Source organism: Nelumbo lutea, chromosome 4 (genome assembly GCF_056320005.1).
Source record: "Nelumbo lutea isolate HS-2025 chromosome 4, American lotus-T2T, whole genome shotgun sequence".
In the NCBI taxonomy this organism is placed as follows: domain Eukaryota; kingdom Viridiplantae; phylum Streptophyta; class Magnoliopsida; order Proteales; family Nelumbonaceae; genus Nelumbo; species Nelumbo lutea.
In genome coordinates, this window is record NC_142687.1 from 17,163,558 (window position 1) to 17,190,561 (window position 27,004).

Genomic DNA, 27,004 nt, shown 5'->3' on the forward strand with positions numbered 1-27,004 from the left:
GCAGTAGATTACTTTACGAAGTGGATAGAAGCCGAACCTCTGGCAACTGTTACGACCCGAAACATACAGACCTTCTTTTGGAAGAACATAGTATGTCGTTTCGGGTTACCTTAGGTACTAATTTCTGACAACAGCAAGCAGTTCGAGGATATCAAGTTCCAAGAGTGGTGCCAGAACATGGGGATTCGGCAAAACTTCACATCAGTCGCGCACCCGCAGGCAAATGGTCAGACGGAAGTAATGAACAGAGCCATCCTGCGCGGACTGAAAGCACGTCTGGATCGAGCTAAGGGATTGTGGGCCGAAGAGCTACCAAGTGTCTTGTGGGCTCACCGAACTACAGAAAAAACCGCCACGGGAGAAACCCCCTTCAACCTCACTTACGGCACTGAAGCAGTGATCCCGGCGGAAATCGAAGTACCAACATTGCGACTAGAAACATACGACGATCGGACAAACGGAGATGAGTTACGTACCAACCTTGACCTATTGGACGAGGTAAGGGACCTCGCGCACATCCAGACAGTGGCATACCAGCAGTAGGTAGCTCGCTACTACAATGCCAGAGTAAAGCAACGAATCTTCCGAGTCGACGACCTGGTCCTTCGTAAGATTATGGTGCCCGAACCCGGCGTGGGCAAACTTGGACCAAACTAGGAAGGGACCTATAAAGTAAAGAGAGCGCTCGAGGGGGCATACGAACTCGAAACCTTGGAAGGCAAACAAGTACCTCGAGCGTGGAACATCATGAACTTAAGGCGATGCTACCTATAAACCGCCAAGCGAAGTGGACGAAATCAGGTCATATGGGCCACGATGCAGAGCCAAGAGGAACCTCGGCATAAACAAGCAAAGAAAAGTCGGGCATATTATCAGCTCGGCAAAAAATCAGTTCGCTGCAAAAGCCTTCGCGGCAAAACAGGTCGCGGAAGTATAATAACCCGGACAAGAAAGTGGCGTATTCAGTTCGACAAAGAATCAGTTCTTGGAAAAGGAACACGGGCAAAAAGATTATCTATTCCGTTGCAAGAAACAGGAGTACATTGGCCATCAGAAGGGACTAAAAATATATATATATATATATATATATATATATATATATATATATATATATATATATATATATATATATATATATATATATATATACATGCCCGGAGCTACTTCTTCGCCATCAGAAGGCACTTCAACAACACCCGAAGGCCCTGCCTCTCCTTTAGAGTCCGGCTCGCCATCGGCAGCATTGGCCATCTCCTGAGTTATACGCGAAGTGGATATGGCACTAACATCGAGGTCAGGGTACGTGTTCCGGATCATCCACCATAAGATCGTCAAAACGCGGAGAGGCAATGTAGTCTTCAACGGCCTTCTTCTTGGCGTCTTCAATGCCTTGGGAAAAAATCTGTGTTCTCTCCCTGATGTCCTCCTGAAGATATTCGACTTGATGCTGCAAATCCAACTTCAAGTCCGCCATGTGCTTGACAACTACCCCCATGGCCTCGGCGTCATGCTGAGACCTTGCCTGCCTGGCCATTGCGACGCGAGCAGCCTCTTCGGCAGCATAAGCGGCCGCCTCAGCAACTCGGGTATTTGCCTCTACAGCACGAAAAGCTTCTTCAGCAGCATGAGCGGTAGCCTCAGCAGCTCGCGCCTGTCGCGAGCTCCTCTCCACTTGGGCTGCTAAGGCATGAATTGAAGAATTCACCTACCAAAAGAAGCAAGTGAGCAATAACAGCAAAAGCGACAAAAAATGAAAAGGGCAGACGGAATCTGACTTACCACCATAGCATGTGTTACGGCACGGCAGGCGACCTGATTCAAAGGAAGATCGGTCCACGCCGCGATCTCCTCAGGGAAAGTAGCCTCCCTACTCTTCTAAAGAGCGTAGTTCGGCGTCAACACGCTCCTGAACTCCCCTTGAGCTCCCGAACCCGAGGGCCCAGCCCACGTATGAGCGGACCCAGAGTGAGCAAGAGCACTTGAGTATGCAGGAGCGCCCGTATGAGTGGTCTCAGCGTAAGGTGCCCCGGCAGCTTCATGCATCGGTGGAGTCACCTCGGGCTCCCTGGGCAGATCCTCTAGCGTGTGGTCTGGAACTTGAGGCTCCTCATCCAGAGGCAGCTCGGTACAAGTTCGCTTGGCGACCCGCTTCCTCCTCTTCATACCTTGGAACAGACGCCCCCCACGAGTTCTCTCCGCGTCCATCACACCTGTAGAAACGAGTTCGACATTAGAAAAAAAATGAAGGAACAAAGCAAGCAAGAAACCGCATAACTAGAAACCTACCCGAACTCAGGCCGACCGCAATAAGCTTGGCCTCCGTTAAGTAGTGATGGCACTTTAGACCTTGTCGTGCCCATTGTCGGAGACCCTTCACCGTCTCTTTATCAAGGGTAATACCTGAATCAGGAGCGGCCTCACCCCACCCTGTCTGAAAGGGCCATCCTTGTGCACTTCGCACACCGAAGTAGTCCCGCTTCCACGCCGGGACCTTATTTGGAAGATCGTGCAGAAGCTTAAAACCCGGGCGAGGAGAAAGGTAATACGCCCGCCTTCCCCCAGGAAGAGAACCCGCCTGTCTCTTGAGCATCAAGATGGAAGAGAATATCTCTAAGTTTAAGGGGAAATTCTGCTCGCAAAAAAGGGAAACTGTCCCCACCAGGTTCCGAATAGAGTTCGGATGAAGTTGGCCAATTGTGACACCGAAGTGGTTTATGACTTCGACGAGAAGGGGGTGGAAAGGAAGTTGCAACCCCGCAGCGAGCTGCTCTCAAAAAATCACGATCTCATCAGGACCGTGTTCCCAAGGAAAACTACCCGAAGGAATAAAATATGTATACCCCCCAGGAAGATTGTAAGACAAGTATAGATTGAAGCCCCTCAGGCGTCATGGTCGAGGGACCAAACCTGTCTAGCATCCGACCTCGGCGAGAGGTAGACGCCAAATTGCCTGAAGCGGCTCGGCCTACTGGTTCATAGTCCTCGAGTTCCACCTCAGGATCACTGAGGCAGTCGGGGGATACGGCTCGATTTGTAGAACCTGCGTCAGTCCTACTTGAAGAGTCGTCTGAGCTATCAAAGCTAGACATTGAGGAAAAGAAGTGGATTCAGGAAGGTACTCACCGAAAAAAAGTTTTGAAGGCTCCGGAGACGGGAACAAGCAAAAAAAACCTTGGAGGCTATGTAACCAGCCTAGACGCGAGCTGAAAAAACTTGGACGCGAGCTGAAAAGTTGGACGCGAGCTCAGTAGGCAAACCGCAAGTGTCAAATCGACTGGGGTCCCCCACTATTTATAGCTACAGTAACCAAGAACCGACCGTGCAGATCAAAGACGATCCAACGACCCACATTTGCGCTGACCGCACGTCCCATGAGGTCGAGACGTGATTGGTGCATGCCTTTCCGAAAAGAGCGAAATGTCAGCGCACGTCTTCTTGAAACCGACGTCGCGCCGACTGCGCCGCACGTCTCCCTGACAGCCGCCCGCGCACGTACAGTAGTGGCACGCTTTTTTCAAGTTTGAATGACCCGTTGTCACGTCCCAGCGGCGTGAATTTTTGAAATTCAAAACGCGCGGTCACAACTATCAACATTTATGAGTAGTACGCACGTTTCCCGCCTTCTCGGAAACCGAAGAACCCTGGCAAAAGCAACTCGCGCAGTCAAGATCCGAAGGACGGGACAAATCCACCTACCACCTCGCGAAACTCCCCGCACCAGGGCAAGACCCTTGGCGCGAGGAGTGGGGGGCAATTGATGAAGGAAGATTTGGCCCGACCTCACAGTTATGTGACACGTAGCAAAAACAATAGCTCGGCAAAAAAGCAAGCCTAAGGCGTGAACACCAAGGGGACACCAGCGGACCGAACTCCCTACTGGGGGCCCAAACTCACCCTTGGCCCAAAACTAGAAAGTAATCCGAACTGGCCTACCTTCAGTTCGGGATATACCTCGCCGAACTGGCCAACCTTGTAACAGTTCGGGGTATGCCTCGCCGAACTGGCCAACCTTGTAACAGCTCGGGGTATACCTCGCCGAACTGGCCTGCCTTGTAACAGTTCGGGATACACCTCGCCGAACTGACCTGCCCTATAGATACCTCCGAACTCAAGACTTCGCCTCGCTCACCACTCCGCATCACCTTCTGGGCACCAAAACCAAACAAGTCGTACCATGCCTGACACTGAGGAAGTCCGTGCCCGAGGGCGCCGCACCTGACTGACTTGGGATCTGACGCTTGGCGGCTGCACTCTAAACGGCCACCTGCCACCGCCATCTCCAGTTAGAGAGACGGTTGGGCAGTGACGGTTTTGTCCCAGTAGAAAGGACGACGGCCGAATTGACAAGCGCAAGGGTAATCATACCCGACCTGACAAGGGCCTCGGAGCGAGTGCGCGAAGTGATTATAAGAGCCCCCTGCCCCCAACAAACAAGGTATGCAAACTTTGCGCTATCTGGTTTTATCTTGCTTTTGAATGATTCTAACTTAAGTTTCGGAGCCGTTACACCGGGTTCCCCTCGGAGCTTCCTCATCTCCTCCGTTTCAGATTCTCTGCTATTCAGTTCAGAAGTAAGGTCGCTGACAGCTAAGACCGGCCAGATCACGCGTTAAGTATTTTCCACATATTAAAGATTAGTATTAACATTAGTAATTGTAGATTAGTAGATAGGGATATCTTCTATTGTCTCCACCTGGAATGTGTCTGGCCTAACTAATAAGGGATGTACCCAAATCAGCAACAAGCTAAAATTGTTAAATTTTCTCTTAACCTCAGGAGTGATTTCTATTCTTGCCCTTGGAGTCCTGCGCTAAAATCGATTGGTGCTTGAGGTATTTATGAATTTGAGACAACACAAAATTGGCGTAGTCAGATAGCCATGTATGAGTTATGTAGTTTCCTGTATATTTGAAGATTTAATTTAGCTACAATTTGATCGAAGATATACCACACTTCCCTGACTGAAAGGCTTCACTCTTGCACCCATCCGATTTTACATTTGTGATTGGATGTCTGGATCTCTTTTATTTTTCCATTTTGACGAGTCTGATATGATCTAAGATCCTTGTTATGCTTTCAGATTGACACCTTTTGTTGTTACACCAGCAGCAGCATTATTACCACTACTAACTTTAAAGCTGAGGAGACAAAGTACAGACAGGTTCAAGAAGAAAAAGGGAAAAAATGCTGGAGCAAGAATAGCCTTTCTACAGTGTACACTATTTGTTAACAGTAATAAAGTAAATGCCTCATGGGTAAAAATTATAAAGCTGCATAATAACCCCCCATAGGGTCGTTTGGGTAGCGCAGCACCACACTAATAACCCCCTCTCCAAAGTCTGTAGTTGTGGGAATCGAATCCACGTCAAGCCACTCTCCTATTGAATTGCTGTGCTGTCTTATATTTGATTTTATCATGTATCAAATATCATACGCCTCTATTGAAAGTGCTGTCTTATTTATTATATGTCACCTTTGCTTCTAGGAGTTAACAACTGTTACAGAAATCTTGAGCTTCACAAATCACAATCAAATGGGTGGTTCGTATGTGGATAGTTTTATTAGTCTTGCAGTTGAAATAAGAATATAAGATGCCCTCTTATTCATGAATTTGCAGCCTCTACCCATTTCAGCAAATAAATCCAAATATTGATTGATTAAAGCAAAATTCAATGATACTCTAAATTCATCACGAAAAGCAAGACAAACCCGGATTGATGTTCTCTGATCTCTCTCTCTTATGGGATTAGGGCGGTTGGCCACGCTTGGACTTGGAATTCTATTGTGGCCTTACATTACAAGCACAAATAAAAGACAAGGTTTGAATTGTTTGTAGTTCATCCATCATGTGAGTCATTAACAACAGACTTGGATTATAAAAGTCATAAGATTTTAAATCAAAGGTAGCTTTCTGAGAGCAACGAATAGACCCACCAATGGATGCTTGAGTGAATTGAAAGAATGATAATTTAGGTGATAAGACTCAAAGCCGGTTGGGAAATTTAGGGGCTCTAAGAATATATTTGAAAAATAATTTCAACTACTAAACTGATACGAGTTGGTTTTTTGTTTTCTGGGCTCACCATTCACATAAAGCAAAAAGCCAAAAACAATTATATAATGAGTGAGTAGTGAGTACTTACTACTTAATTAGGTGTCTTGTAGTGGTGGGGTGGCAGGTTATGTGGTCCAGAGGTCTACCAATGCAATACATATAATCCTTGTATTGTAAGAGGAGGGCTGGGACCATCTTATTAAATTTTCAAAGGTATTGTGTTAGATCAAGCGGTCAAATTCATTTGTTGGTTGGGACGGTTCCTAACCTATTGGCAATTGGTCGAAGTTGAACCCAAGGATGGTAGACACCGAACTATCACGAGTATGGCACAGAATGGTTGGTTGCTCAGTAATGTATGCTCCATAAATATTCTCAATTAGAATATATATTTTTAAGTTGAGACTTGAGACCAGATGTTTTGAAAATTGCCTGGATTTTCTACATAGGAAAGATGGGTTTTCTTGAACGTATGCACAGAATTAAAAGCATGATGTATTAAATCATAGGCGGAATTCAGGGATGATTAATATATAAAATAATAATTGGAAAAGTGTGACCAGCTAATTGTTGAGATTTAATTAAGGAGATTTGTAATTTGTTAACGGCTAGAGGTGGACTATTATATTTATTGTTCCATTTAGAAAGAGGTGGGATAACTTAGACTTTAAGTGTTGGACCCATTTTTTAACTTATTGGGTTGTAAAACCAAATCCTAGGGTCAAGGAACAGACAAGAAGGGTTTCAAACGAGGGCTAGGTTTGGGGGCTTTAATTTTTCTTCCAAACTGGATCTTTGACTCAAAAGGATCTTCCTATTTATTAGATAGTATTTCATTTGTTCTCCATCTACCAGACATGCTAAGCTAACTCAAAGTAATAGAATTAGCTTAAATAAATAAATAAATATATATATATATATATGACGAGTTTTATGAAGATATAAGATCTATTTCTCAGGGAGAGAGAGAGAGAGGATATAATAAGTATATATAATTGTTTACTTAAGATTAACCTTATTTGGCATTACAAAAAAGAATCTCAATTTCATCAGTCTTAAACGAGTGATCTGATATCATAATTGACCTCCAATTCTGCTCCTAAAATTTTGGGAAGGGCCGGCTTTTAAGCCTTCACTTGGCTGACCATCATAAACCGACTTCATCGATATCATTAAATTTCAGAAATCTTGGTATTTCTGGACCCTTCATCGATATCATTAATATTAATTGCTGCATGCACACAGCTAATATTATTTTACTGGCCCATTATATTAGCTAGGTACACCTAGGGTTAATCCATTTTACTGTGTTACGTGATAAAAAAAAGTGATTACTGGGTATTAGCTCATCAGCTCAACACAATGGTTACTAATCCAGTGGACGTGCATATAAGATAAGTGGAGAGAGTAAAATATAAATGGAATGAAGTTTGGATGGTAGTCTGGACATGAGGACACGGCAATAAGTATCGGCATTCATACGTTTGGACTTGGGAGATCGAGAAATCTCCATTAATATACAAATAATTTAGACCGAAAAGTCAGAGGCCATATCTCCTCTCCTTTAGTAGGTAGAATAATGAGGAATAGAAATGGGATTTTTTGGTCCTGATGATGATGAACTGGTCATGAAAATAACAACTTTATTGAAGATATATTAAAGGGCTTTAAGAGGAATTTTCAAACAATCTTTGGGATTGAATATAAATTTGAGCTTTTAATTTGCACCGGAGGTTGTTTAATTTCAGCTGCCTTCATGCCTTCAGCCCCCCATTTACGCACAGAAGACAAGTAGTCAAGTAAAGATTATTTTAAAAACTATAGTAGAACTGTAGATACAACAAAGTTTCCATGAGATGGGCATGAGAACTATGAAAACAATTTGATTTAGAGATCCCCAAAAACCGCTGATTTTGTAGTGTCTAGAGATCCTTCGCCTCGATCGGATTTAAACAAACACCCTATGCCTATATATATATGTATGGGTTCGAGAAGGGAAGTGATGACAAGAGTTCAAGAGTTTCCCTTGAAAACGCACTCCTCTTGAGTCTTGACTGTTCTTTGGCGGTTATTCTTTAATTAGAGCTAGCTTTGGCATGCATAATTAAGCTTCTCTCGGAATCACCGCGATCCTCGCAAAAACACGCACTCCAACACAGTCACCCTGAAAGGGCGGCCGGAGCTTCGGAAGCAGACACCTCCTCAGGAAGCATATAATGGCTTTGAACGAAGTGAGCTGGGCTGTGAACTTCGTCTCCTGATGAGCTGTACGTTTAAATTGTTGCAATGACTACTTAGAGTTGTCGTCAGTGTTGCTGATATTCCTTGTGCATCTCTGAGAAGTTTCGAGCTGAGTAAAAGAAAGGCGGGTTGCAGTCTTACAGAGACGAGAGAGAGAGAGAGACAGATGGATGAGAAGAATGATATGGATAAGATGGATGAAGTGATGCTGCCTGGGTTTAGATTTCATCCAACTGATGAAGAGCTTGTTGCTTTCTATTTGAAGAGGAAGATCCAGCAAAAAAATCTCTCCATCGAGCTTATCAAGCAACTGGATATCTATAAATACGATCCCTGGGATCTTCCAAGTAAGATCATTCAAATCTGGTGCATGGCAGCTTCTTTGGAGTATACACTTATTGGGTATATAGGCACTGGGAAATGGTTAAAAAATTGGTTTTTTTAACTGACTTATTCTGTAATTCTCCTTAATTATTAATTCCTTTCAATAGTGGCTTTGGGGTTGGTTTAGTTTAGTTTCTCTTTATTGTAAGCTTCCTTATAGTTTATAGCTGCCAAGCAAAATAAGTTGCCATGTCTGGAAAGGTATACTGTTTGTGATTATTAATTAATTTCAGCAACTACTGTTATATATATATATATATACTGTGTAAACTTTTTTTATTTGAGAAAGATATAAACATTTGTTGTTTTCACCTTATTAATCTATTGAAACTACTTATAGAAATAGATCTTTAACTAAATCATTAAATTAATCAAGAAACCCACTGCTTTTAGTTCTTCATTTCCTTTGCAATTTGTCCGAAAAGTAACATACTTGTTGTCATCTTTTTTCATTCTGCATGAAGAGTTGGCAACTACGGGAGAGAAAGAATGGTATTTCTACTGCCCAAGGGATCGTAAATACAGGAACAGTACGAGACCTAATCGAGTGACAGGTGCTGGATTTTGGAAAGCCACAGGAACCGACCGCCCTATCTATTCCTCTGAAGGAACCAAGTGCATTGGTTTGAAGAAATCCCTTGTGTTCTACAAGGGAAGAGCTGCCAAAGGTATTAAAACGGACTGGATGATGCATGAATTCCGGCTGCCATCTCTATCTGACTCAGTTCCTCCTAAGAAGACGACCCCTATGGATAAAAACCTTCCTGCCAATGTAAGCCCGAGTCAACCACCTAGCTAAGCTAGCTTCTAATTAAAATCTGTTATATATTCATAGCTAGCATTTTCTTGGATATGCAGGATTAGATTGATTATTTATTAGTTTCTTTCTCTGGTCTGTATGTAGGATTCATGGGCGATTTGCAGGATTTTCAAGAAAACGAACTCCATAGGACAGAGAGCTCTCTCTCACTCCTGGGTCTCTCCGTTACCTGAGACAGCCAGATCTGATATACGCAGTCAAGCTGCCGCACATTACCCTCAGTTCAGTCCAGAGAATATATCTTGCACAACTGAAGCGGGATCATCAGCTGTTCTTCAGTTTGGTTTTAATAATGACCTGCACCAATCCTCCACTACCTGCAGTAGTCACTCTGCTCTAGATGCACCATCTTACAAATCCATTAATCAGCAAGCGTTCTCTAAAATATCCCTGCTTCCCTTTTCAAATGGAGATCTTCCTTCAGGCTTCACGTTCTCACCACTTGAAATTTCAGGAGCTGGGAAGTGTACAATTGATGCTGCGTCTATGCTTTTAAATCTTTCACCTGTCATAATGGGGGATGTTGGTAAAACCTCCGACAGTATAGATTTCGGAGGAACACAACAACAGTTCAACGGCTTCTCGATCTCTTTACCACAGGAAATGCAAGGGCACATGGGCACAGGTGTAGAAGAGACATGCTTGAGGAAGAATTCAAATATTTCCCATGTTAATAACCAGCAGTGGGAAAATGTTCGAACCATTGGCTTTCCCTTCAGTTTGCCTTCAAGCACGTTTGATGCATGGAAGCCCAATTTTCCATGGGATTCTTCCCCATGTCCTAGTGAGATGTCAACCAGTTATTCCACAAACAAGTGCTACACTTGATCAATTAAATTGTTTTACAAAGAATACCTATATTCTAGCTTTTAGTCAGTTAGTATGGAGCATTTCTTAGAAACATTTTTTTACAGTATTTACTGTACAGTCTTTCCTTTAATCAAAATTATGTTAAAATAAACTCACCATGTTAAATGTTTTGTTCCATGCAGCCTAGACCTTTTTTTTTCCAAGGCTGAGATTTAATGCTAAAATGCTAACTTAAAATATGATAACATCAAAGAAAAGCTAATGGAAGATTATTGCACATGTGTACAGAGAAATTTGAATGCAATACAGAACAAAATTTGTGGTTCAACAAAATCATATTATACAGAGAGAGCCACTAAGAGGTTTTCTATTCATAAGAAAGGAAAAGGAAATATAAGAAAAAAAAAAGATTATTCATTTTGGTTTAGTTTGCTATTTTGACAAAAATAAATAAAAATTGTTCGTCACTGCCTCAATTTCCACTGCACTGTTCAAATGATTCTATGCAGAAGAGCATGTCCATGAACTTCTTTGCCTTTCTTCAAGAACTGAAGAGAAGAACATGCAGTGAGGATTGCAGTTAAGGAAATTTCGCAGGTCTAATTTCTTCAAGCACCATCTCACGGAATAGGTGAAACGCCTGGTCTGCACAACAATGTTCTACAAAACCTGTAACCATTGAGGCTCATAAAATTGCATCCTTGTCATGGATCTATTCGAAAATTTCGCAAGATTCCTCTAAGAAACCGCATTTGGAGTACATTGAGAAAAAAGCACTTCCAACAAGAACATGAGAAATCAACCCAGCTTTAAAAATGCAACAATAGATCTGTTTCCCAAAGATATAAATGGTCAACAATACTAGAACTACTAGAACTACAAAATTCATCTTAGACCTCCCTGAACCATCCTCCTAAATAATTCAATTGTCCTTCCTGGACTCTAGTTTCTGAGCGAAAGCAGATATAACTCAACTGCTCCTATTTTTGCATACATGTTAATCAAAGATCTCCTCACTGTGGAATCTGAACAAAACCCAGTTTTTATAATCAATGAATGGATTTGGATGGCTTCTCTCACCATTCAAGGTTAGCACGAGCCATGTGTAAGTATTAATTTCTTCCCCAACTACTCTCATTTCCTTGAAGAACTTCAGAGCAGAAATGCAATCCTCTTTCTGAACAACACCTGAAATTATGGCAGTCCAAAGAATCTACATTATGGACTGGCATACATGAAAATTCATTTACAAGTTCATCAATATCACCACACTAGAAATAAAGATCAACAATAACAATTCCCACAAAGATATCTTCTACGCCACATTCGATCACCCACCCATGAACCCTTTGCCAATCCCTTGTTCGATCTCCAAGTGCAGTGTAAGTTCTCAAAATGCTTGAAAATGTAAAACTGTTTGGCATCGAGAGAACTCACCTAGCATTTCAAGAAAAATATATAAAGCAATCACGCTTTCCCCATTCTTAACAGCAACAGCGATTATAGCATTCCAACATGCGATATTCTCACATAAAACGTCTTGAAATTCAGTCAAAGCATATTTGAAACTCCCACTTTTGAAAACAAATCTATCATTCCGGTCCGAACATAAACATCCATTAGTAAAGTACCCTTTACTAAGCGAGAACGAATCTGGTGACCAGAAAAAATAGCCTGAGAAGCAGTGCAAGCTGAAAGAACACACCCGTGAACTGATTGGGGTTAAACCCAAAAGAAAGCATTCTGCAAAATACTCTCCAAGAATCCTCATGTTTCAGGTTTTGGTTGCAACCTGAAATGGTGATATTCCATGAGATACCATTTGGATAAGGGATTTCATCGAACAATCGGATGGCGGATGGCATCGTCCATTGCTGCACATTCACAATAGCATTCAATAACAGAGTTGGCAACGAAGGAAACGGACTAAATAAGGGGCGTTTTGATGATATGAGAATGAATTGATTTGATCTATCCGGCTGTGGGATTTTGCATTTCTTGGGTCACTAAAGTAGTCAACTGGGTTAAAAGACGTACGATATTTGTCATGCTCACCTTGAAATGTTAATGGGATTTCAAGGAGGGAGAGGGAATATATATATCTGATAGGGAAAGATTGGAATTTTTTTGCAGAAAGGGTTTGGTCGTTGAGGAAACTCATTTGATTCATGTCGGATTGTCGGAAGGAGAGAATTCATTTTGTTTAAAGTTAACACACGAAGTAGGTTTGATTCGCAGGCATGGCCGTACGGGAACGTCCGAACCGAACGTGCGAAACCCGCAATTGATGGTATACATCTCCGCCCCATAGCACGTCCCGCCGTGTAATGTGAATATCTCCCGATGATGACATCATCAGGATTAGTACTATCGGCGAAAAATGTCCACAATACACGGCGGAATGTGCTGTGGGGCGGAGATATAAACCTATTGGAATGGATGTTGTAGGCCAAGCTAAAAGCCCATATTATAGAATCCGCCAACAATTTACACCAACGTACCACTCCGGATCTGCCACCTATTATTTGTTCCCATATCCATGCCCACCGAATACATCTATACCCGCCTCCCTGTATTGAAAACATCTCCTATGAATGAAAATAGAGATATTCCTAATGCGTTATTTATGTCCTATGGATTGAGATGTGGGAACAAGTAGTGGTTTGAGATGTAGGTACAAGCTCTGAGCCCCCAATGTATAATCCCAGCGCATAAGTAGTCGATTTGTACGTTTGTGTGTGGAATTTGATTTGAGGAAGCCACTACATACAAGGAACCAAATTGATGGTCAATGGTTGCATTATCATATGAAAGATTACCAATCATCTGATTCCAATGTGGCTGGGTGGGTCATCCAAAGGACCAATGCCATTTCCAAGTTTCGCAGACGGATGGATCGGTGGTTGAGAACACACAAGGGAGTAGTGGAATTACTCCAAATGCTGATGAAAATAATCACCTTCAAGGTAAACTTGGTCCATGGATACAAGTATCTTCCCGACGGCTGCGGAAAAAATCAGTGCAACCAAACAGTAATCAACCCCAGCTAGAGGACACTGGTAGCATGCATCATACAAGTATAAGTGGTTTTTCCCATCCAAACACATTCCAAGTATTACAGAGGAAATCTACTGATGATCCGACGATCAGAAAATCTAAGTAGGTGGCCATTAACCATGAAGAAAATCAGGCATCGCAGGTGCAAACCATCCATGTTGAGCAATTTCGATCTAATCTCCCGTCAAGTGAAGAGACACCTACATTAAGGTGGCTTTCTCAGCCGCCACCAAACGACACGAGGAACAAGCAAGGTGCTGAACGTGTCAATAATTCTCTGCAACAATATCAATCTGATGTGGCTCAGTCTACACATGCAAAGGTGATTACAAACACATCATTTGTAATCTCTGATGATCAAGATATGGATCAGAACGGTAGGCACGTATATATGGACATAGAGCACGAACAAGAGCACAATCGTCTGAAGAGCACAAGAACAAAAGGTCTTAAGCATTCCAATGGCACAAGATCGGGAACATCTACTACAGATATAAAGCGAGAGTTTAATCATCACAGGTCAACCAATGCAGCTGACCGCATTCCTGGAACCCGCCCTCATATGGAACACAATGATCAATTTATGGAATTTGGTTCTTCCAGTATCCCCACAAATACTAATCAACAATCAACCCTTCCTACTACCTAGTCCATAACCAACCCAACAGCTACCTCTCATACTAAATCATCCACCAATTAGTCACCAATCCTCGCAAGCAACCTGATGAGGGCAGATTTGTCCCTCCATTAGAATTGTGACATGTGGCACCTCGTGACAACTAGGTACACCCAGCCAATAAATTCACGAAGTTGGTGACCCACCTGGGCACCAGTCTGGCCGGTCTGGCGCGACCTGCGCGCTGCCCGTGCGCGACTTGGCCGACCTGGACCAGCCTAGCACATGATCCGGCCAAGCCGCCCGTAAGACGCCCACCGATAAACTCGGCGGTATACATACCCCGCGAGCTCGGTAGCTCACCAGGGAGCTCGCTAAAGAGCCAGGCAGCTCGGTAGAGCTCGCCACAAACAGTTCGGCAGAGCTCGCCACAAGCAGTTCGCCCCCAGGCAGTTCACCCCCAGACAGCTCGCTATAGGCAACTCGCGGTAGAGAAGTTCGATACAGAAGTAGTTTGGCGTATCGCAGGAAGATCTACTGCCTGATGACCTGGCCTAGACACTGACCCGCCGACTGACACAGGGGCCAACCTGACGACCTGGCCCAGACACCGACCCGCCAACTGACGCAGGCGCCGCCTTGACAACCCGGCCCAGGTGCCGACCTGGCCGCCTGACACAAGCGCCAGCCTGACGACCTCGAGGAGTTCACCACCATACCCTGGTTCTGACAGGATGTGACGAGTCTTACCGTTTGGAGGTTTTTCACCCACCTAACCTATGAGGACTCCGGTATACAAAGAGGAGGAAAAAAGGGAAGTAATCCCTGCTCTCTAGCTCTCTTGTTTCTCCAATATTACCTTCAAAGCTCTCTACAATCAGAGTGCTAACTTAAGCGTCGAAGAGCCCCCGCCGGGAAAATACTCCCGGGACCTCTGATTCAGTTCTCGCAGATCCCTCAGCTCCCGCCGCCTACAAAGAGGAGGAAAAGAGGGAGTTCTCGCAGGTTCCTCAGCTCCCGCCACCTACAAAGAGGAGGAAAAATGGAGTTCTCGCAGGTCCCTCAGCTCCCACTGCCTACAAAGGAAAGAAGACCACCTCATCCTAGGGGCAGTCAGATTGCACCGCACCAGGGAGCTCCACCATTCTCTAAGTCACCGGCCGCCTAGTAGGGAGTTCGCCACCAGGTAGCTCTCTGCCAGGCAGTTCGCCACCAGGCAGCTCGCCACCAAGCAGTTCTCCACTAGGCAGTTCGCCACTAGGCAGTTCTCCACTAGGCAGTTCGCCACCAGGCAGTTCGCCACCAGCTAGCTTGCCACCAAGCAGTTCGCCACTAGGCAGTTCGCCACCAGGCAGTTTGCCACCAGACAGTTCACCACCAGGCAGTTCGCCCTTAGGCAGTTCTCCACCAAGTAGTTCACCACCACGCAGTTCACCACCAAGTAGCTCATCACTAAGGCACGTCACCACCGGGTCAAATAACGAGGGACTTAGCCAAAAAACTTTACATCACAACACATTGGTACGTGGCCGAAAACGGTTACATCACAACCCATGAAACCTTCGTGTCCGAAAACCAACCAATTAGAATATTAAACCCATATGCCAACCCCGCAATCCAAAGGTTCTTGCTAGGAGCAAGCAACTTTACGACAGCCATGCATCAGCTCCAGAATGATGTCTTCCTTCTCACCCTACACCGATCCATAGTAATGATAAATGAAGATCACCAATTGCTTAAACATACATGAGAGAATCATCGTGAGGATGTTAAAGATTAATGTAGAAACTATTTACTGTTGAGTTGGTCAAATAATGACTTAGTACTTTCAGTTGGGCTGTATTTGCTACTTTTTAGGAGTCATAGGGGTGTTTGGTACTAAAATCTCTGATAGTTTGTCATGTTTTCTTGCTATTTAAACGTCGGTTATGCACTGAATAAAGATATGCCCTTTCTACAAATTTCGTTGTCTTGTTACTATTCTTTTCATTGTGTTAACCATCCTTTATTTTTTAACATCCAGTATCAGAGCTATTTCAATCCAGATGGCCAATAATCACATTAGAGTGAACCCATCACAACCTTCAATTCCGATTTTCCAATGGAGTAATTATGATGTGTAGAGTACCAAGATAAAGACATTGTTTTTATCCCAAGAACTATGGGATTTAGTGGAGAAGGGCTATACTGAAGATGGAGTGGCAACTGATACTCTTAGAGACATCCGAAAGAAAGATGCCAAAGCTTTATTCTTCATCCAACAAGCTGTGGATGACGTGATTTTCCGACACATATCTGCTGCAATAAGGTCCAAAGAAGCCTGGGATGGATTGTATACAATGTATCAAGGCACTGCAAAAGTGGTAACTGTTAAACTTCAAACTCTTCGTAGAAAATTTGAAAGTTTGCTTATAAAAGATGGAGATATTTTGTTTGATTATATTTCCAACATGTTGTGAATCAAATTAGAAAGCATGGTGAAGATTTGAGTGAGCACAAAGTGGTTGAGAAAATTCTTAGGAGTTTGCCTAAAAAATATGATCATGTTGTGGCTACAATAGAAGAATCAAAAGACTTGAGTATGTTAACTCTTGATGAGTTGTAGGGTTCTCTTTACTCTCATGAAGATAGGATGAAGAGATATGATGATGTTTCTGTTGAGAATAATTTTTACAGTAAGATGCAGCTCTCACAAGGTGAACCAAGATGTCAAAGCAACTCCAAGTTGCATGGTGGTTCTTCGTCACGAGGAAGAAGAGGAGGCAGAAGTAGTGGCCGTTCCAATGAGTACGATCAAGGTTCAAGAAACTATGATAAAGGTGAGAATCAAAGCCCTAAACAGTGTTACTACTGTAAGAGATATGGCCATATAGAGAAATTTTGCTGGCGTAAGGTGCAGCATGCCAATCTAGCCCAGGAGAAAGGGGAAGATGATATCGAAAGTCTGTTTCTTGCATGTTTCTCTGCCAAAGAATGTTCTCCAAAAGCTTGGTACATCGACAATGGCTGCAGCAATCACATGACAAGTGATTTGCATCTTTTCACCGATTTAGATGAATCTGTGACTAGTTAGATCACAATGGGTGATGGAACGGTACGTGAGGCACAAGGAAAAGGTATTGTGATGTTGAACTCTCTTGGATTGAAATATATTCAGAATGTTCTATATGTTCTTCATCTGAATTCAAATTTGTTGAGTGTTGGGAAATTTATGTTGGATGGGTATTCTCTTGCCTTTGAAGATTCCATTTGCTTTGTATATAAAGACAAATAAAAAACGGAGTTGGTAGTTGAAGTACCCATGTCAAAAAACAAAATTTTTTCCTACATTCTCACCTTTACTGATCAGCATGCTTTGAAAGCAACTGTGAGTGACGAAACCTGGGTTTGGCATTATAGATATGGGCATCTTAATTTCAGAAGTTTGGGTTTTATGTATGAACAGAATTTTGTTGATGGTTTGCCTGTAATTAAAAATGTTGATGATGTTTATGAGAGTTGTGTAGTTAGAAAGCAGCAGTGTGATTCTTTCCCGACAAGCAAAGCAAGAAGAGCTTCCAAACCTGTAGAACTGATTCATGTGGATGTTTGTGGGCCCATGACAACATATTCCCTCAACAATAGCAGGTATTTTATAGTCTTTGTTGATGATTTTAGCCGAAAGACGTAGGTATATTTTTTGAAAGAAAAATCAAAAGCCTTTTCGGTGTTCAAGAAGTTTAAGGCCTATATCGAAAAGAAAAATGAGCAGCAATAGATAAAATAGTTCGTACGGTATCAAACCTAACTACTGGACAGAAGGTTTCTTCGAAATATATCCCCTCTCGCTGCATGTACCCAAGTGCAACAAGCCTTGCCTTATACTTTTGAACAGAACTATCAACCTGATACTTGACCCATTTTTACCCAAGTGCACAATTCTTTCCATCTGTAAAGCACGTAATGATGCTAAACCTGTTAGATATTGGAAGGAAATTCAAAGTACTCATCAGCTATATATGATGATAGCTAATCCAGTTTCCAAGTGTAATGCACAGGTCATCGAGAACAATTCAATGGGAGAACAGACTGGCAAACTTAATTTTTCAAGATCAGAGGTCTACAGTTTTTGTAATCCCCCCAATAGAATTGTTACACTTCATCTGGGATGATATTTCGGGTGTATCTTTTGATAGATGTACATGTACTCATAGTATGTAAGCTTTATCCTTTTTCTATCAAAGAAAAAGAAAAAAATATATAGATTCTATTGGAAATTTAAAATGTCAAAAATTCTCATTTTATACATCAATGCCTACCCATAAATTGGCATCAATTCCGAGCTGATACCCACCTCAACTGTACTTTGGGCTCAAAAATTATAATCCTGGGTTAAACCGTCATTCTCCCTTTTAAAAACAAATTAAAAAAAAAAATAAAGATGCATAGTATCGATGCTTTGAATCTTGGTAGATGAACTGGACAACTTAGATGGATGGTATTCCCATCTCATTGGATTGAAGGAAATTATAATTTACCAGTTTTTATCAGTGGTAGCAATCCTGGCGGTGCGGTTCAGGTAATATTCCTGATATTCTAAATCCTAATTCAACGATTTCAAAATAAGAACATCAACCTTCACATCATTAATACGTGATAATATCGAGATTTGAATCCGTGTCTCTGCTGGGCCAGTTAATATGTATACCAATTAAGTGCATATGGATAGATTATAAAACTATTTTTTTATTTTCTTTTAGTTGCTTTAAATTAATTTTAATATTTTCCAAGCCAATCCCAAAACTGCCATCCGGACAATAGTTATATTGTCCATCAATTTGCTGATCAAATCAATGTTTTTTATAGAAAACTAAAAAATGGGTAAGGTGAAAAAACAAGATAAAAAATATGAACTATTTCTGAATTGAATGGTTCAATCACCCGGATCAATTGCATTTTTAAAATATTATCATCTGGATTGAACAATTCAACAGTTAGACCGCCCAGCAATTTGCTGATCAAATCAACATCTTTTATAGAAAAATGAGTCAAGTGAAAAACAGGACAAAAAATATGAACCATTTTTTAATTGAACGGTTCAACCGCCGGGTCAATGGCGTTTTTAAAACACTGCCTCATAAGATGGAGTGTATGCAACCACCGATCTACCAAAGAGGCCCTCTGCCTCTGCTACCCATTTGATCAGCCAAAGGAAGTGTTTAATGTTTATTGTCTTACAGCCTCTAATAAGAGAGGCATGCCTGGCATTGTGTATGAATACGATTGTACAGTATGCAGCATTACATCTGTCTTGATTAATCTTCCATTTTCTTCTCTTTGGGGACAACCCAGTAACTAGTCAACTAGTTATGGGCCATGGCTGTTTGAAAACTGTTTTTAACGTTTCTGCAGATGACACGTTACCCCATTTAGGTCCTTGATTGTCTTTTTCTGATTAGAATATTAATTGCAAATATTTTTTTTAACTCTACAATCCAAGATTTATTTTTTGGATTTATAGTCGATAAGGGCAACTTTTGGGCCCTAATATAAAAAAAAAAAATCTTTTTAATATAATTATTAAAATAGGTTAATTTTTTTTTATAAAATATCAAATAGGGGCAGAAACGCTATTCATCTCCTTCCTCCTTCAAACCATCAAATAAATCTCTCTCAATCCTGATTTTTAGGTTTTACCGGTGTTCAAACTACTTCAAATACCTCTAACAGGCTTCTAAGAGGCCAGAATATTTACATCCCCCTCTACGCCGCTTACATCATTGATTCCTACACTATGAACAAGGTCGAGTTCGCAGAGGAAGCTGTAAAATCTAGCATAATTTCACCATTGATGGAGCTTCTTCGAGGGAAGATCAGTCGGGTCGAGCAAAGAGTCATCGTTAGAGCATGGGGTCACCTGACCAGTTACAAAAGAACATTCAAGGCCGTTGCACAACACAAAAAAGAGATAGTCCAGGTAGCCATGCAGTTGGCTTTCGCCTGCCTTGATGTGGTGTGTGTTAAGTTCGCCTGCAGGGCCGATTTGGTTGAACTGCGAAGTTTCACGGGAAGATCAAGAGTAGGAGACCCAATTGTAGAAACACTCTTAAGGCTTGGTTTGAAAGGAGTACAAATGCAAATTTGTAGAGTGTAAAACCTTGTATTTTGTATATATTTGCATTGTACATATGTATTTGTACTCCTTCCAAACTGAGCCTAATGGATTACAAAGAAAACAAGAAGAAGAAGAAAAGAGAGATGGAGGTGAAGAGATTTATTCGGTGGTTTAGAGGAAGAAGGAGATGAACAGTATTTCTACCCCTATATGATATTAAAAAAAATTAACATATTCTAGAAATTATATTAAAATTTTTTAATTATTTTTATTGATATTACGCCCCAGTTAATTGACCTTATTCCCATTGCCTAGTTTTTTAAAAGGATGAACTCATCAACAGGTCTCACACAGTTCATTCAGCATCAGCACTCCTGCTGCCTGCTGGATCATTGCTTCCTTTTTCTTGGTTTACAAACTTTTAATGATGGTCGTTCCACCCTTTGAGTCTTGAGAGAGAGATGGGATGGGCTGCCCACAGCCCATCCCTCCGTGATTTGGGAACATCTCCCATGACAAGTACGACGGAAGATGTTTTCAATGCATGGTGGATGAGCTGTATGGGGCGCGCTCCGTGGGGGCCCATCCGTTCGCCTCTTGAGATACCATCTTCTGGAACATCTGTCTATCTTTTTGTGTGGATTTTTATGTATGGGTGAGTTTTGATTAGTCAAAACTCTTTCCATACTATATCTTAGATTTCCCATTTTTTATTAGTAACTCCCTATGACTATGAACATTCTGGGATAAACATAATTGACTCACCCAATCTCGACCACTGGAAAAGGCCACACCTCGACTACAAGCTTATTTATTACGTTCAGTAAGTGAGAGGAAAGAGGGAGAAGAAGAGTATGGGGGAGGTGAAGTTGTATGGGGTGTGGGCAAGTTCCTACTGCAACAGGGTCCAAATGGCCCTCAAACTTAAGGGCATATCGTACGAGTATGTGGAAGAAGATGTAAGCAACAAGAGTCGATCGCTTCTCAACTACAACCCTGTTCATAAGAAGGTCCCTGTATTGGTACATAACGGTAGACCCATCGCTGAGTCTCTTGTAATTCTGGAATATGTTGATGAGTTCTGGAAGAAAGCTCCCCTACTACTGCCGGAAGACCCATACGAAAGAGCCATACGGTCTGCTTCTGGGCCAATTTTTACGATCAAAAGGTAAGCTCAATTTGTATGTTTGGTTTGATAATGCCATGATGTATTAATTAATTTGTGCGTGCCTTATTCTTATTTCAGTTGAGCCCGAGTATCAACGTAATTGTGAAGACGGGGGGCGAAGAGCAAGAGAAAGCCACAAAAGAGCTCCTGGAGAACATGAGAGTGATGGAAGAAGAACTCTTTGAGAAAGAGAGTACTGTAACAGCAAGGTCACCTTTCTTCAATGGAGATACCCCAGGATTCCTGGACATTGCCATGGGATCGAGTATGTGCAACCACCGTGCTGTGAAGGAGGCCCTGGTGATGGGTACCGACTTGATCAACCTAGACAAGTTCCCACTTTGCTATTCCTGGCTCACCGCTCTTGAAGAACACCCTATCATGAAAGACACACTTCCACCCCATGACAAACTGGTTGAACTGATTCGAAAGTGGAGAGAGAAGCTTGCTCATTAACCTATTAGCTAGAAGGAGATAATATATATATACTATGAGGGAAGGCTTGCTTGCTTATGTTTTATGAATATCAGAATATGTCCATGTACTGTAGCAGAAGTAACATCATTTTGTATGCAACAAAAGTAGCCTTCACATTCTTTTCTTTTCTTTTACTTGGTTATTATTTTTTGTATGCAACAAAAGTAACAGCATTTTGGAGAGTACACAAGTTCATGTTTCTCATGTATTTAGGATATAGTGCAAAGCTGTGATATGCCTTCGCGTTGTTTTGTTAGTTTCGAGCTGTTGGGTTGGTTTAGCCCAAGATGAAAAGTCACTCTTGTTTCTAGATGCCGTTCTACTAGTTACTTACTAAAAAAACAAATAGTTGTTCACTTGCGGGACTCAAGTTGGTCGCCCCACGCTACCCTCACACCGAAGTCTATAGGGAACTTCATTGCCAAATGATAAGTGGAGACCACCGTCCGTAGGACATGGGTGATCGATCGACCTATTATGGCATTATAGGGGGAGAGGGTCGTGACCACCAGAAAGTTGTGTTTGAATCTGACCACACAAGGCCATGTGCTGACTTCCACAGATACTGTTATTTTCCCAAGGGGTCGGACTTCTTCTCCGTTAAAGCCCACCAAAGGAGTGTCTGTAGGCTTCAGGTCGCCTCTTTGCAACTGAAGCTGGTCGAACGCAGTTTTGAAGAGAATGTCGGCCAAGCTGCCTGAGTCAACGAGTATGCATCTAACCTCGAAGTCGTTGATTCTTAACTTTATTACGAGCGCGTCATCGTGGGGATAGTGGACCCCTCGCGCATCATCTTCTGTTAAGAAAATTGGCTATTTCTCAAGTATTTCCTTTTTTTCTCATTTTTGTATTTTTATTCCCGTTCACATAAGTCCGGGTATAAACCCTAAGAGTGTGTTTGGTTTGAAGCATGGTTTTCAAACCCGAATTGGACCGGACGGTTGAATCGAAAAAACCAAGAATCGATCAGATGACCCAAGCGATTGAACCATTCGAACCATTTAATGGTTTTGACCATTTTTTTATTTTTTTATTTTTTTATCAGAATAGGCCAACCGTTCGACCCGGGAACCAGGCCCCTGATCAATTTGTTCTTTAGGCTAATTTTAAAAACTTTGGTTTGAAGTAAAGAATACAGAAAGGTAGGGAAACCTTTACAAACCTTGTATAATTTCCCTACCTTTCTTTTCCTTCAAACCAAACATAGGCCAAAGTCTTTATAGTGACCAGTGAATAAGCCAAGGATGTGATTTTTAATTAGCAACAAACATATTTGACTCACCTAAAGCATAACATTAAAAAGCTGCAAAATAAGAAGGTGTAATTTCTAAGATGCATGGTATGCCAAGACCAAAGACATGGTTGAAAACTTCAAAGTCCAAGTAGAACTTTCCAGTTTCCACAACAAATTATTAAAGTGTGTAATATGAGCCCAAGAAATTGGGTTATATAAACTTCAGGATCAAGAAACGTGTGTATGCCTGAGAGAGAGAGAGCATGGAGGAGCAAAGAGCAGTGAAACTGCATGGTACATTGTTTTTAAAAACGAATCGATGACCGAACCGGTCAAGAATCCGATTATCGGTTCGAACAGTCGGTTCATTTTGACAAAAATAAAAAATTAAAAAAGTTGGAAAACAGTCAAAACTGTTCGAACTGTTCGAACAGTTAACCGGCCAATTCAGCAATTTACTGACCAAAATCAACAGTTTAAAAAAAAATGGGTTTGAGGAAAAACAGAACCATTCCCGGTTTTCACGTCCGGCCCGGTTTTAAAAACCATGGCATGGTATGTGGGCAAGCCATTACTCCAAGAGGATTGAATTGGCCCTAAAAGTTAAGGGTATACCTTATGATTATGTGGAGGAAGATTTAAGTAACAAGAGCCAGTTGGTCCTCCAATACAATCCTGTTCATAAGAAAGTTCCCGTACTCGTCCACAACCAAAAACCGATTGCCGAGTCGCTTGTTATTCTTGGGTATATCGATGAAAACTGGACGACCGCTCCCCGACTCCTCCCTGAAGATCCATACGGAAGAGCAAAGGTCCGCTTTTGGGGTAACTTCCTTCATCAACAGGTGAGGACATTCCATAAAATTTGAGTTGCTGTTTGTATCAAAACTTTACTTGATAAGTTATTTTATGTAGTAAATTGGTACAAAAAAAGTGTAAAAAGAAAACCCCCAAAAAAAATGTAGTCTAAAGTTATAAAGAATCCTTTAAAGATCTATAATTTGACCCATAAAAACAGGATTCTTAATAGATCATAATGGCATGACATGATTGATCGTATGATGTTTGGGGTTAAAGCTGAGTCGAGAATTATAGTAGGTTTGAATTAATCTAATTTGATCTTCCGGTTGAATCTGATTTGTACTGATAGAGTAATGAATTTTTTTTTTTCTATTTTGATAGTGAAAAAAAATTCTGCAACACTTAAAAGTAATACTGATTTTGGGCAAAGTTGGCTGAGCTTGGATTTAATTTTTGTTTTATTTGGTTTGGAGGAAGTAAAATGAAGTGGTCACCACTTTATATAAAAGAGAATAGATATAGGAGAGTTGTCTGTTTGATGTAACCCCACATTATACGAGAGAGAGAGGGGTAAAAGGAAGATGGTGCAAATTTTTCATCAATTTTTAGGATGCAAAATTTGTACTGTTAGTAAATGCTAATGAAACAAAAAGTAAAATTTTGTGTCTGATAGAAATGCAAATCGTAATTACAAACAAATGGATATAAAATTGAACTATGCGATGTAAATAGAACCTAAGGTGAATGATATCAGATTAGCTGAACATACATAATGGTTGGTTAGTAGGCTGTGGAACCAATGATAATGCCCCATGTCAATCATAAATACATGAGGCCCACAATCATTCAATCTCTCACTTAGCATTGGACATTAATACTTTATGATTAAGGGTGTAATTTGGGTGGGCTCAGATTGAGTCCATTGGACTTTTATCAAAATTTGAATGGACCCAGCCTAAAGACTCAAGCCCGAAGCAATGTACAATGCTAACTTGGGCCAAACCTGATGACAGCATCTATGTTTGAATAAATGAATGAAGGGGAGTACAGTATAATCCTTAAGGTTATGTTGGGTTTGAAGGAAAAAAATAGAGAAAGGTAAGAAAACCTTTACAAATAAATTTTGTATGGGTGTTAATTGGTCAAAGCTCTTCTACCATCTCGTTTTTCCGGCAGCATAAATTTTTATTTGTTAAAGAACTTTAGAGCTAGAGGTTAAAGGTACAAATTGACTGAGTTGGTAATAAGGTTTCTGGCCGATTGTTGTGGAGATTTGGGATTGATCGATCACGATTTCACCAGGGTTGGGGGCTTATGAGTTCGGGGATGGGCTGCTCCCACCCTGTGTTGCCCATCAAAAAAAAAAAACAAATAAAACAAACCTAAAGGAGGTTCAAGGATGCTTCCAGAGAAAAGAAAGAAAGAAACTCAGTAGATGTATCTACCTTTTTTTATTGTACCTGTTTAATTTTTAATGTTAGCAACAGGTCATGTTCCACACTTCCACGCACCTAAATCCAAATATAAAATACCAACCAACCGAATAGAAACTTTATGTAAAGCATCATCAGGCTGAGGTTCACGTTGAAGAGAGAGAGAGACAGAGAGACAGAGAGAGAGAATGGGCGAGGTAAAGGATGTAAAGTTATTGGGGATGTGGGCAAGCTCATATTGCAAGAGGGTTGAATTGGCCCTGAAGCTCAAGGGCATAGGCTACGAGTATGTAGAAGAAGATCTGAGTAACAAAAGCCAAATGCTACTCCAATATAATCCAGTTCATAAGAAGGTCCCCGTACTCATCCATTATGGAAGACCTATCACCGAGTCGCTCGTAATTCTCGAATACATCGATGACAACTGGAAAACCTCCCCGCCACTACTGCCGCAGGACCCTTACCAGTTACCACAGAGCCGCATTTCGCTTCTGGGCCAATTTCTTTGATCAGCAGGTAAACACAACTAATTTCCTAGCTAGAACCACCACCCATATCCCTCCTTTTAAGTTTGTTTCTTCAATACAATAATTAATCAATGGCCGATACGTTATTCCGTTTGTGCAACAGTTGTTACCGAGCCTCATAGCAGTTTTAACACAAGAATGGATTGGGGGCAAAAAAGCGGAAGCAGAGGAAGAGCTGAATAAGAAACTGAAGGTGTTGGAACAAGGAATTCAAGACTGTATTTCAGTTGGCATGCTGTCGTCGTCCTTTGGTGGCAGGACGCCCGGATATCTGGACATCGTCGTGGGTTCAGTACTGGGTCTTCATGAAGCTTTTGAACAAGTGAGCGGTAGCAAGATTATTGACCCAGCAAACAACCCACTTGTCTTCTCATGGATGACCTCTCTACTAGGCCTTCCTTTAGTTAAAGAAACACTCCCACCACACAACATGTTGGTGGAGCATCTTCGCCGCCTGCTGAAATGGGCTTTCCCGGCCGGTCAGAAATAATTAAGGGAAACTAGCAACGGAAATAAATGGAAAATTTTCATGGTTTCTTTCTTTGTTCTACTAATGAAATTAAACAGAGAACATGGAGTTAATATTTTGGTGGAGCATCTTCGCCGCCTGCTGAAATGGGCTTTCCCGGTCGGTCAGAAATAATTAAGGGAAACTAGCAACGGAAATAAATGGAAAATTTTCATGGTTTCTTTCTTTGTTCTACTAATGAAATTAAACAGAGAACATGGAGTTAATATTTTGGTGGAGCATCTTCGCCGCCTGCTGAAATGAGCTTTCCCGGTCGGTCAGAAATAATTAAGGGAAACTAGCAACGGAAATAAATGGAAAATTTTCATGGTTTCTTTCTTTGTTCTACTAATGAAATTAAACAGAGAACATGGAGTTAATATTTTGGTGGAGCATCTTCGCCGCCTGCTGAAATGGGCTTTCCCGGCCGGTCAGAAATAATTAAGGGAAACTAGCAACGGAAATAAATGGAAAATTTTCATGGTTTCTTTCTTTGTTCTACTAATGAAATAAAACAGAGAACATGGAGTTAATATTTACTTTCAGACATTTTATTTATTTATTTGTTGCAAACGAGTAGGTTGATTTTATTGCATATGAACTTTAATGTGTTTTCTCTTTTATCAATTAAAAAGAAAAGGAACTAAGTCTTCAAGATTTGTTCTATAATATAAGTTTATTTTACTGTTGCTAGTCTTCAATATTTGTTCTCTACCTTCACAAGCATTTTCTCTATCTAAATTGCATTATTTCCTCAACATTTCTGATCCCAAAGTTTG

At 41.5% G+C, this 27,004-nt stretch overlaps 2 protein-coding genes and 1 pseudogene across 2 annotated transcripts; 2 read left to right on the forward strand and 1 right to left on the reverse strand.

The window, feature by feature from the left end:
- The first annotated feature begins 7,871 nt into the window (after positions 1-7,871).
- NAC094 (NAC domain containing protein 94) lies at positions 7,872-10,372 on the forward strand. The gene is made up of 3 exons (XM_088941695.1): positions 7,872-8,643; positions 9,145-9,452; positions 9,585-10,372. The coding sequence occupies exons 1-3, from the start codon at positions 8,463-8,465 to the stop codon at positions 10,326-10,328; spliced, it is 1,233 nt and encodes a 410-aa protein (XP_088797821.1). The 5' UTR covers positions 7,872-8,462; the 3' UTR covers positions 10,329-10,372.
- A 231-nt stretch (positions 10,373-10,603) lies between these two features.
- Positions 10,604-13,417, reverse strand: LOC148854231 (pentatricopeptide repeat-containing protein At1g74600, chloroplastic-like; annotated as a pseudogene).
- A 10,096-nt stretch (positions 13,418-23,513) lies between these two features.
- On the forward strand, positions 23,514-26,394 carry GSTU10 (glutathione S-transferase TAU 10). Its single transcript, XM_088984830.1, has 2 exons — positions 23,514-23,801; positions 25,821-26,394. Exons 1-2 carry the CDS (start codon positions 23,514-23,516, stop codon positions 26,205-26,207), a joined length of 675 nt encoding a protein of 224 aa, XP_088840956.1. The 3' UTR covers positions 26,208-26,394.
- The last annotated feature ends 610 nt before the right edge of the window (positions 26,395-27,004 follow it).